At 58.5% G+C, this 10,951-nt stretch overlaps 1 protein-coding gene across 3 annotated transcripts in view; it reads right to left on the bottom strand.

Moving 5' to 3' along the window:
* Positions 1-122: 122 nt before the first annotated feature.
* Positions 123-10,951, bottom strand: part of RAB37 (RAB37, member RAS oncogene family) — a 68,274-nt gene continuing 57,445 nt past the window's right edge. Inside the window, exons 1-9 of one of the 3 annotated variants that reach the window (XM_070389035.1) lie at positions 8,695-8,960; positions 6,206-6,316; positions 5,095-5,136; positions 4,503-4,569; positions 4,348-4,400; positions 3,364-3,429; positions 2,771-2,827; positions 2,613-2,689; positions 149-2,433 (exon numbers count right to left, since the gene is read on the bottom strand). In XM_070389035.1, coding sequence (XP_070245136.1) covers positions 2,328-2,433; positions 2,613-2,689; positions 2,771-2,827; positions 3,364-3,429; positions 4,348-4,400; positions 4,503-4,569; positions 5,095-5,136; positions 6,206-6,316; positions 8,695-8,787 — 672 coding nt within the window. In that variant the 5' untranslated portion in view covers positions 8,788-8,960 and the 3' untranslated portion in view covers positions 149-2,327. Of the gene's footprint in view, positions 2,434-2,612; positions 2,690-2,770; positions 2,828-3,363; positions 3,430-4,347; positions 4,401-4,502; positions 4,570-5,094; positions 5,137-6,205; positions 6,317-8,694; positions 9,067-10,951 lie in introns of those variants that run through there. The other 2 variants (XM_070389036.1, XM_005907924.2) reach the window with 2 other exon arrangements.

Raw genomic sequence — 10,951 nt, 5'->3', positions numbered from 1 at the left:
CCACCACCACCACCACCTGCGTCAGGGATTGAGCGCGCCAACCCTCGGGTAAAGGACCTTGAGGCTTTAACAGCCTTCAACCAGTGTGGATCTCCAGTTTGGGGGTGAGGGTGGGGGCGACTGTTGCTAGGAAAACCAATCCGGCTCCGGGGCTGCGAGGTCCCCGCAGTTTTATTGTGGTCCAGGCACACCTCGGACCTAAGAGAGTGGTTCAAATAACAGTCTTTTCGTGTCTGCGGGGCGCTTGGCGCAGGACCTGTTAATAGGGGTGCAGGCTCCGATCTTCGCTGGGACAATGTGAAGGTCCAGTGGAGCGCCCAAGGCTTCAGCGGGACTGCCCAGCGAAGACAGGCCACCCAGGGGCAACTGTGTATCGGCGTCAGCCTTTAGCTAGGGAGGTGGGGGAGGGGAGAGGCAGGTCACAGTCAGGTAGCCGATCTCTGGGGAAAAGGAGCCCTGGCGTGTTTCAACAGAGAAAGTTAAAATGATTAGGACCGTGAGATAATAAACCTTTCAGCTCCTACTTTCAGATGAGAGGCTGGTCACAGAGGCTGGGGGCAGTCTGTTAAGGGTGAGGTGACCAGTTTGGGGGTGGGGGGGGTTGGGCATTGAAGGATGAGGATCAAATGATTTTGGCAGTCAGTGACAAGCAACAACGATCTTTTCAACATGAACTGCCCCCGCCCTTCCCCCACCCCCGCATCAGGTCCACCTCAAAGAAACAGTGGACAGGGTGTACTTTCCAAAATACTGCCATTTAATGCTGAAAAACACAAAAGCTAGAGGCCCAGAGCAGCCCGTGTGACTGGATCGCCTGCAACCTGCCTTGGGCACCAGAAGAACCCTGCAAGGTCAGGCTCCTCCCTGCTCTGCCTGGAGAGCTTCCTTATCGGCCTGAGTTGGAGCTGCTGACTCTGCTCAAAGAGCAAGATTTCTGCTTTGAAAGCAAATGCAGCAGCCTGAGAAATGGGCAGTGCATACCTTACATACCCCTCTCCTGGCCCCGAGTGTACAGAGCCAGAGTAAAGGTGTCTCTAGATCATAATCTGCACAGCTCCTGACCTCTTCCTAGGGCTGAGGTCAGGGCTTGGGGAGACCTGTGACCTTGGCTACACAGAAACTCCTTGCGGGCCCCTTTCCCCACCCAGATCTTACCAGGCAGACATTGTTTTGCATACAATGTGTTGATTTACCCGGAAATGGATGACCTCTCACTCCCTAACCAGGGTCAGAGAGAAGGGAGATAAAGCAGTTTGGGCTCTAAGGTCGGTCGGTTAGTCTGTCTGTCTGAGAGGGAATGAGGGAGGTCAGGGAGGAGGCAGCACTTGGGTTTGGGGGTTACACAATGGCCTGAGGTTTGCTCACTTCTGCCTCCTGCCTACGCCAGGATCAGAGTTTTCTCTGCTTTCTCTTTATTGGGCTCTTTTGTCCAGTAGAAGCACCAGAGCTGCTTGAAGAAGTAGCCTGTGGGCTGCCTACCTGCCAAAGAGTTGGGACCAGAATAACCTTTTCCTGTCTATAACCTTAGGTGTCTGGAGACACAGATGGAAAGGTAGAAAGATAAGGCCAGGCATTCAGGGAGGAGGGGCTCCTCTGGGATCTGAAGTTCAGAGAACAGGAACCAGGTGTTTCCAGGTGCTTTCATGTATTTGTGGGCTGGAGGAAAAGGGGTACACCTCCCAGAAGGGGGGCCAGTAAGCCCAGAGATAGCCAAACAGATAGACGTAATCTCTGCTGCTCCTCTCCGATCTCCCCACAGGGAGCCAGGTCCCTGGCCTAATCTCCACATCTCTTATCTTCCAGAGGCTTTGGTCTGACTCCCAGCACAAGGGCTCTGTTTTATTGGAGAAGATTGCTCTCTGGGGAGCTGGAGGAAATGAAGGCCTGGGTTTGCTCAGCCGCTTGCCAGCTGAAGGATTGGGGTGGGGTGGGGGTGTCACTACTTGCTCTTATGCCCCAGAAGTGCATCAGTGCCCCCTGGTGCTGAGCTGGAGCAATACCACCCTCATGGTGGTCAGGAGGGCTCCTAAGTCCTAGTAATAGAAGGCCAAAGGACCACCACCAGCTCTCTGGCTCGGTTTTTCTGGTCCCGTTTTGATTAAGTTATGTATCATTAAAATGAAAGATAAATATTTTGCCCTCCCCTGCGGACGCAGGGAAGCTCCAGGAGTTAGGGGAGGGGCAGGAGTCCGGAGGGGCTGTGCAGTGGGTCCCCAAGCTCTCTCCCCGCTGGTTCAGCCGCTCAGAAGAAGCCAGGTCTGGGGGGGTGGGGGGAGGACGGCTGCATCCTCGGGGGCCTCTGGAGCTTCCTCTCAGACCCTTGGGATTCACAGGAAGGAGCAGCAGCTGGGCCGCTTCTTCTGGGACTCCACGTAGTCTCGGATCTGGAAGCTGGGCTCATCGGCCTGCCGCCTGGCTCTGTATTTCAGCTCCCTTGAAGAAGAAGGAGAAGTGGGCTGGGCAGTCGGTGGGGAGCTGAGCCTTGCCCCAGTCCCACGGCCTCCGAACGCAGGCTGTAGATGGGCCCTGGGACTGGGCGAGGGGCCAGGCCCCACTGGGTCCCAGATGGCGCCACTCTGCCCTGCACGCTCCCTTCCCAGCTCAGTACTCACTTGGCAATGGCCAGAAAGGCTAGCTCCACATTCATGCCCGTCTTGGCGCTGGTCTCCATGAAGGGAACTCCATATTCCTGCCAGGGTGAGAGCGTGCTCCATGGCCAGTCTCGGGCTGCCCCCATCCCTCCCCTCCCACCCCCAGGCCAGTCACTTACCCTGGCCAGCATCTCTCCGTCCTCTGAGCGGATCACCCTTTCAGTGCTCACATCTGCCTGTCAAGCCAGGTGGGTCACTCTGGGGGAAGGATGCCTTGACCCCCAAGGCCTCTCTCTCTGCCCTGGGAGCAGGACCTCCCGCCCTCTGCTGGTGGCCTGCAGGACTGCAGGTGGTCTGATCCACCCGGGGCCAGGACCACCTCCTCAGGTTCTTAGCTCCCAGCAGGAGGATCTCACCCCAACTTAGGGAGATGGTGGGTAACTCCGCTTGGCAAAGGGTGGTGACCAGCCTCGAAGGGATGGCGGTAGTTGAGGTTAACCCTCTCCCATCTCAGATCTTCATCCATGTACCTAGTCCCTAGGATCTAACAGAGTAGCTGGGCATTCCTGGACTTCTCAGGAAACAGCCTGACCTTTCCCTGCAGGGGGCCAATTCCAAAGCTTTAAGAGGGCAGATGAGATGGGCAGAAGCTTGCAGATAGGTCTGACCTCTGAACTGGAGGCTGGAAAGGGTTCTTTAGTGGCAGGATGTCCAGCAATTACTCTGGTGGCTGTGGGGGAGGGTGGGCTGACCCTGCCCTGGAACCACTCACCTTGTTGCCCAGAAGCATGATCACCACATCCCTCTGGGCGTACTCGTGAATCTCAGTGAGCCAAGCCTGTGGGAGAGGGCGCCCTGAGCCCCAGCCATTCTCCTCCTTCCCCCGGCCTTCCCTGCTTCTCCCCTCTGGATCCTCCTGGGCTACTCACTGCCCCCGATCACTGAACACCTTGGGCCTTCTCTCTCCTGCATCTTCGCTCGGGCCTCTCTCCAGTCCTGAATAGCTCTAAACCCCTTACAGTGTAACTCTCAGTTTTATGGAAGTTAGAGGAGGCACAGGCTTTATGTTCTAGATCGGCTCTAGTCACCAGCACTCTCCTTGAACCCCGTAGAGGGTTCTAAGGCCACGTAAGGGCTCGGTGATCAAAAATACTGTGATCGATTAGAGATGTCTGACATGCCCGTGGGGTTGGGGGAGGCAGTAGGGATGCCATGGGTTCTATCCAGTTGGTAAGCTGTTTTATCTCTATGTGTCTGGTTTCCCGGTTTGCTTGCCAGCCTCTTGAGGTCGGGGAGCATGTGCAACCTTCACCGTACTTGTGCACAGAGTCGGTGCTTATATGTATTGAATTATTGCCTCGACTACTGGATAGTTTGCTTGTGAGGACAGAGCCACTCATTTTGTCTGCCTAAGTCACTTTCTAGAAACTTGGGCTGCATATATGGTAGACGTTTTCTGCTTGGGTTCTCCCCATGAGCTCTTGTCCAGGGTGGAGCTGGGGACTTTCTGAACACTCTGTCATGAAGTGCACTTATAAATCACAGGCAGGGGCGAGCAAGTGGCACACAGCCTGCTTGGCCTTCATGCCCACATGCCAATCAGCTGCCCACGAGGAGTTTATTACTTCTGAGTCACAGCTCGGGTGTTTTTAGCGAGGCAGCAGTATTCCAGGCTCCACCCATTCCCACAAAGCAGGAAGCGGTCCTGCCCCGCTGGATCCCGAGAGTGGCGAGTGGTGGGTCAGGGAGAACCTACCCGGATGTTGTCAAAGGAAGATTTGTTGGTGATGTCGTACAGCAGGAGCAAGGCTGGAGGGGGAGAGAGAGGTCACATGGGGCGGGGGGACTTGGGGCAGTAGGGTGACTGTTACAGGTGGGCTGGGGGAGCGGCGCCGTGCCGGAGGCCCTTACCCTGGGCGTCTCGGTAATAAGCATGGGTCACACTGCGGAACCGCTCCTGCCCTGCCGTGTCCCAGATCTAGGGAGGGGAGGACAGACAGTCAGAAGCGGGCAGGCACTGTGCTGGGCAGAGAAAACCCTTGTGGTACGCGGGGTGGGAGGTGAGAGGCTTCTTTCTTTGGTTTCTCAGGGGCCTGGGCCTGTGAGGGCCTGGTGACGTGCCAGATGGTGGTAGTTAACGAGTTAATGAGTTCTGTTCTCATCTGGTGCTGTTGCCCTAAGTGGTGAAGTCCAGGGATTAGGGGCGTCTAGCCTCCTAGAGCATGTGAGGCCCGTGACACTGGGGAGGATTTGCAGCAAGCCTAAGCTTGTCTGAAGGCACTTGGAGCTGCTGCCTTTGACAGAAGAGAGGGCCTGGGAACGGCTTTCTCTGCAGACATCAAACAAACAAAAGCCGTTTCCTCTCCTGGGCCCCACAGGAAATTACCCCAGGCTGAGGGCAGGGCCGCAGGCCTCGTGTGAGTGGGTGAAGAGCCTGGGCAGGCGCCCCTATCCTTGAACCGCCTCCCCCCTCCACCCCAGCCCTCCCAGCCGCTGATCTCACCTGCAGTTTCACTCTCACACCATCCACGGTCACCACTTTGTTCTGAAAGAGAGAAGGGCAGAGGGAGAGGTGGGTGTGCAGGGCGGGGGAGGTGGCTTGGCTTCTGCATCCTGCTGAATCCTGCACAACAGCAGGCATCCTGTCTGGCCGCTCCCCCAGGGTGGGTGCCAGGGCATCTGATGAGCCCCGGAGATATCTCCAGCCAGATCGCCCCATCAGGGTTTGGGGGGACTCCGTCCCCAGGCAGCCTGACTTCAGAGTCCTCTCTTCTGTGGACGCCGTCTCTCCTCACAACACACCAAGGCAAGGGAGCCTGAGAACGTGCCCGCCCCCGCCCCCCAGGGCTCAGCAGGGCACACAGGCCGAGCCCTGGGGGACGGGGCTGGGGGGAGTCCTGCCTCTTCCCTGCTTCTGTCTGCCTCTCCTGGGGCTCAGTCTCAGCACTGCAAAGTAGCTCTTCGAGATGAGGTGCCCACCAGCATCTCGGAGACCTCAGTGGGTGGATCTGCAGGGCTGTCTTTGCCCTGGTCGCCCACTGGTTCTACCGTTAGGTGAAGCTTCCCCTTCTACTGGGAGGAGGCACTCGGCCTCTGAGAGCCCCGCTGCCAGGGTTAGGCCTGAATCCTCCTGGCCCCTGGGGCTGTGTGGTGCTCAGAGTGCTCAGCAACCCCGATGCCAATCTGTTGATGCCAACCCAAGATGGGTTCATCCCGGTGAGGGGGCAGGATGCTGGCTGCTACTCTCTCCCCACAGGACCAGTCCAGCTCCTCAACCTTGTGCCCTGTCCAGCTCCTCAGCCTCGTGCCCTGCGGTGCTTCCCTGAGTTCCAGAAAGACCGGCTGACCTCACGTCTTGCCCGAGGGGCCGGCTCACACCGTGGGGGTGTGTCTGCCCTGCTCAGTGGCAGGATTTTAAGATGTAGTCTCTTATTTCTCATTCTGTAGGGGGGCAGGGAGCCCCACAAGCCCAGACTCCTCTAAGCTGGCCACCTCTAGGGTGAGCCACTGTAGATGTGAGGGGTCAGTGCAGGTCTGAGCAGAGGACAGCCCCCCGTGCCTGAAGCCGTGACCCCTGGTTCACCGCTGGGAGGAGGAGCCTGCAGCCACCTCACCCTGAAGTCTATGCCGACGGTGGCTATGAAGGTCCCGGACAGGAAGGCCCCGTCTCTGAATCGGATGAGGAAACAGGTTTTGCCGACGCCCGAGTCTCCCAGAAGCATCACCTAGGAGATGGGGGCAGAGGCAGTTAATGGGGCGCTGGGGCGAGGCTCTGGGCTCTCAGGGAGGGCCGGGAAAGGATGCTGAGCCCCAAGCGGGCACCTGCTTCTGGAAAACCTGCCGCCTCCTGCTCTTCTCCACTCTCCTGGGCTGCCGCTGGCCTCCCAGCCGCTCCCTTGGACCCTCCTGTCCTCATCTGGCTTCCGGGACGCCCGAGTTGAGACCCCAGAGCCAAGAGGTCCCCAAATGTGCTCTGTGGCCCCGAGAACAACCACTTTTCATGCGTCTAGACTCTGGCCCCCTTGGCCCCCCGCCACGCCATGCTGTGTGTTCTTTGCTGTGTGTTCCACGCCTGTGTGCACACATGGGTGGGGCCGCCGCACCAGAAAGAGAAGCATTAATATTTCAGCCAGGGATTCCCACCCAAGGGAGGGTATCAGGATCTGAGGCGGGTAGGCCTCTGTCAGTTGCCAAGGCATGTTCTAAAATTGCTCGTGTTCCGGTGTTTTATTTTTGGTCACCTTTATTTGGAATTTCCTAATGACATCTTATGTTTGTAAAAGCCTTGCGTGAATTAGGGAAGGCTGAAATTTATACTAAAGCAGAGAGACATTTAGCCTGAAATGCTTTCCGCAGTAACCTCCCAAGTGGGACAAAATGGCTTGCAAACTGGCATGGGGGGTTGGGGGGGTGGGGGGAGGGAGTGTGTGTGGGCATGTGTTTGTCCCTTTACTGTCTGGCCAGTCTCTGCTCCTCTCCTCTGGGGATGGGATAGGGTGGGGCTGGGGAGGGGACCCCTCTGTCCTGACATTCCTCAAACTATCAGAGAATAGGGGTTGAGACCTAAAGTTGGAATTTTTTCCAACTGGCTGAATAGATGCTTAATGGGTGGAGCAGGGACTAAGGTTTGAGTTCTTTTGGGGGCCTTGACCTTGACCATGGAGCCCAAAGGCTTTCCTGCTGTGACCATGGGGCATGGGATTAGATGGGCAGTTGAGAAAAAGGTGCGTGAAGGCTGGGGTCCTGGCTTCTACGTGGGTGACTGGGGGACTTTGGGAAGATTCCTTAACCTTTCTGTGGCAGTTCCCACAGGGTTAGAAGGAAGGATGGATGACTTCTTGGACAGATGGTGGGCTGGGGGCTGGGAGCTCTCTGGAGCCTGCATGGCTCCCTGGTTCCTGGGTACCAGTACCCGATGGGGCAGGAGGGAGTGCCTTTAGAGATCACAGCTGCCTTGAGCAAGCGATGTCAGCCACCCACCCAGCCAGGCAAGTCCACCAAACACAAACAGTTGCCCAGCCTCGCCACCTCCTAGGCAAACACCCAGCTGGCTTGTCAAGCAAGGAGGTCAGGCAGTGCCCCATGGCCCAGGACTGGTTCTCAGTGGCTCCCCCTCCCCTGAACACACTGGGGGCCCATTTCCTGCCTGCAGCCCACACCGGGACGCCTATCTCAACAATGGCTCTGGGCGGGTGACTTGCAGACTAGCTTCCCCTAAAAGAAGGTGGTGGGGGCCGTGGAGGGAGGAAAGCAAGGCACCGAGAAAGGCAGGTCTCCTTCAAGGTCATGCCGCAGGAGACTGGGCCAGCCTCCTCCTCATCTCTCCCCGACCTGGAGGAAGAGTGGAGGCTCTGGGCTCCCTCTTTCAGAGATCCCAGTTCCTGTCTGCTCCCAGGGTGCAGAGGAAGGGCAGACTGCTCAGTGTCCACCAGCAACCTCACCTCCTTCAATCAGGGCCACCCGCATCGGGAACCAGGCCCAGAGAGCTGACTTAAACTCTCCCAGGTGGGGTACTAGTGCCTAACCGCTCCCATCATTCTCAGGGTCTAAAAAATTCCCAGGTGAGTCTACTGTTCTGGCTAGCAACATCCTCCCAGAAGAAGGTGTGGGCAGCTGGCTGCAGGGATGGGAGAGGAAGGGGTCGCACCTGGGGGCAGCTGGGATCCTAGTCCACCCTGGGAGAAGGGCATTAAAGAGCAAATTCCCCCGCCTCAGGGGGCATCCCTTCGGAGTGCCTTTCCCAGCGCTTGGGAAGCCTGTGCCCTGGGAGAGTTGTGGGCTCAGGGGCTAGCGAGAAGCCCGGGGTTCCCCGGGGCTCGCACTGGCCGAAATGAGGCAGAGGGAAATGGGGCTGGGGTCCTCAGGGGGTGGGGAGTCATTCAGTACTTCCTACGCTCCTCTCTCCTCTCCCAGATCCCTGGCCGTTGGTATGGGCTCCGGGGGCTGTCTCGACCCTCCCCCACTTACTCTGGGAAGACCTGGCTGCCTGGGGGGGATGGGATGAGTCCAGCGCAGAGGCAGCCAGAGAGGGGCTGGGGTGGGGGAGGGGTGGCCCCCAGAGCTGGCACCAGAGTCCCCAGCGCTGGGCGCGGAGCCCACCCACCTTGCCCGTGAGATCGTGGCTCGGCCCGCAGGGTGGGGAGCGCTCGGGGGCCTCGCCATCCCGGGTGGCCGCGGTGCCAGGCGTTCCCGTCATGTCCCTGGACCAGAGGTGAGCTGGGGCCCGCGGCGGCCGAGGGACGGGCAGGAACCGCCTCGCCTGAAGCTCCGCCCGCTCCTTCTCCCCTCCACCGCCCCGGGCCGGGACCCCGACAGGCTCCTCCCTCCGTTTCGCCACCTGAACCGCCGACGCTGGCGGGGAGCTGGCTGTCCCGCGGGGGCGCGCAGGACCGCAGAGTCAGCTCTCGAGGGGGCAGGCAGGCCCCTAGAGCCGCACCGATCGGAGGGCGTAGGCCAAATCCAGCCTAGGACAGCTCCCCAAGGCCGCCAGCTGCCGGGGTTAGGGTTCCACGGGGAGCTGTCTCTGGGGACCCCGCCTTCTGGGGAAGGTCTGGCATCACTGGGACCCGCGGGCTGGCGCCGGGGTTGCGGCTGCCCAGTGCGGCCAGCAGGCGACGCCCAAGCTCCATTCGGGCTGCGGTCCACAGGTGGCTGGGGTGAGGGGGCTGGGGGCGGGTCCGGGAGCATGAAAACGCCCCTGGGTCGCGCGGCGCGGGGCTCGAGAGCACGCCTGCGTTCTGAGCGCAGCTCACAGCCAGTTTCGCTTTTGCTAGTGCGCCCACGGGGTCGCGAAGAGTCGGACACGACTGAGCGACTTCACTTTCACTTTTCACTTTCATGCATTGGAGAAGGAAATGGCAACCTACTCCAGTGTTCTTGCCTGGACAATCCCAGGGACGGGGGAGCCTGGTGGGCTGCCCTCTATGGGGTCACATAGAGTCGGACGCGGCTGAAGTGATTCAGCAGCAGCAGCAGTGCGCCCTAGCTCGAAGTCATCCGAATGTAATTGTGTTTACCGACCGATGGGTATTCACTCTTCACCACACTTGCTTGGGCCCCCCTGCCGGTGTTTGGACTCTGACACTTCCCCTGTTCCCCCCTGACCTCTTGGGGTGTGCCCAGAGGTGTCCCCTACCGGGAGAGCTTTCCCAGGCGGGCTTCCCCGCACACTTCCCAATCCAGGTGCTCCTCAAGGCAGGTCTAGCCTTATCCACGTGTGGCCCTCCCCTCTGGCACCTAGTAGGTCTTAAAATCTGGTACCAAATGAATTCATGAAGTTGTGAATCAGTTTGAGCTGAGTCTCTAGGACCTCCCAGGAACCCCACTGCTCCTGTTGACAGAGACTAAGAGTGTGTCTAGGGGTGGTCCAGAGCAGAGTTCAGGGGCCCTGGCCTGGGCTAACCATTCAATTCAGTTCAGTTCAGTCACTCAGTCGTGTCCAACTCTTTGCAACCCCATGGACTGCAGCACGCCAGGCTTCCCTGTCCATCACCAACTCCCGGAGCTTACTCAAACTCATGTCCATCAAGTCGGTGATGCCATCCCACCATTCAGTACTTGATCCCCAATCCTACATAAGTGCAGTCAGATTCCCACGGGAACAGGTTGGTTACTTTACAGAGGGACTGGGTGAGGGGCACGTAGAGGGGCAGGGGCCCTGCACCTCTTTACCGAGGTATTGGGGGTGAGGGGCAAGGGGCAGGCCTGGCTTACGGGCAACCATAAGCCTCATGGGGACTATACATGTACTTGTACATGTACACCTGCCTCCTGCCCTGTAACTTTAGGCATCACTTGGAGCTATTTTCCATGGAGCATTGTTATTTATTTACTTGTTTTTTTGGCCTCAAAGTGCGGCATGTGGGATCTTAGTTCCCTGACCAGGGATCGAACCCATGCCCCTTGCTTTAGAAGTGCGGAGCTTTAACCACTGCACCACCAGGGAAGCCCCAGGAGCCGTTTTCCAGAAGTGGGTGTGCCACAACCTCGTGCCACATAGGGAGGGGCGCGAAAAGGGAGGACACAGAGCCCTGCCGAAGTCCCCTCTTGCCTGCTATTTGGGCGTCACAGGCTCTGGTCGCAAATAATGCCCCAGTCCATTCAGTGTCCCGAGGGCTCACACAGGAACCCTGCAGGCGAGAGGGTGATGACTGAGGAGGAAGGAGAGGGGATGTGGTCTGGTCCTCTCTGGCTTTCCTCTGCCAACCAGGCTGATGTGGGTTGCATTGTGGTTCCCCCCTCCCCAGAGAGAAACTCAAGTCCTAAGCTCTAGTAACTCAGAATGTGACCTTATTTGGAAGTAGGGTCGTTGCGGGTATAATTATTTAAGATGAGGCCTTAGAGGAGAGGTTGTTGTTGTT

The sequence above is a fragment of the Bos mutus genome, chromosome 19 (genome assembly GCF_027580195.1).
Source record: "Bos mutus isolate GX-2022 chromosome 19, NWIPB_WYAK_1.1, whole genome shotgun sequence".
Lineage (NCBI taxonomy): Eukaryota > Metazoa > Chordata > Mammalia > Artiodactyla > Bovidae > Bos > Bos mutus.
The sequence above is the reverse complement of the archived record's forward strand: the minus strand, read 5'-3'. Positions and strand labels throughout refer to the sequence as shown.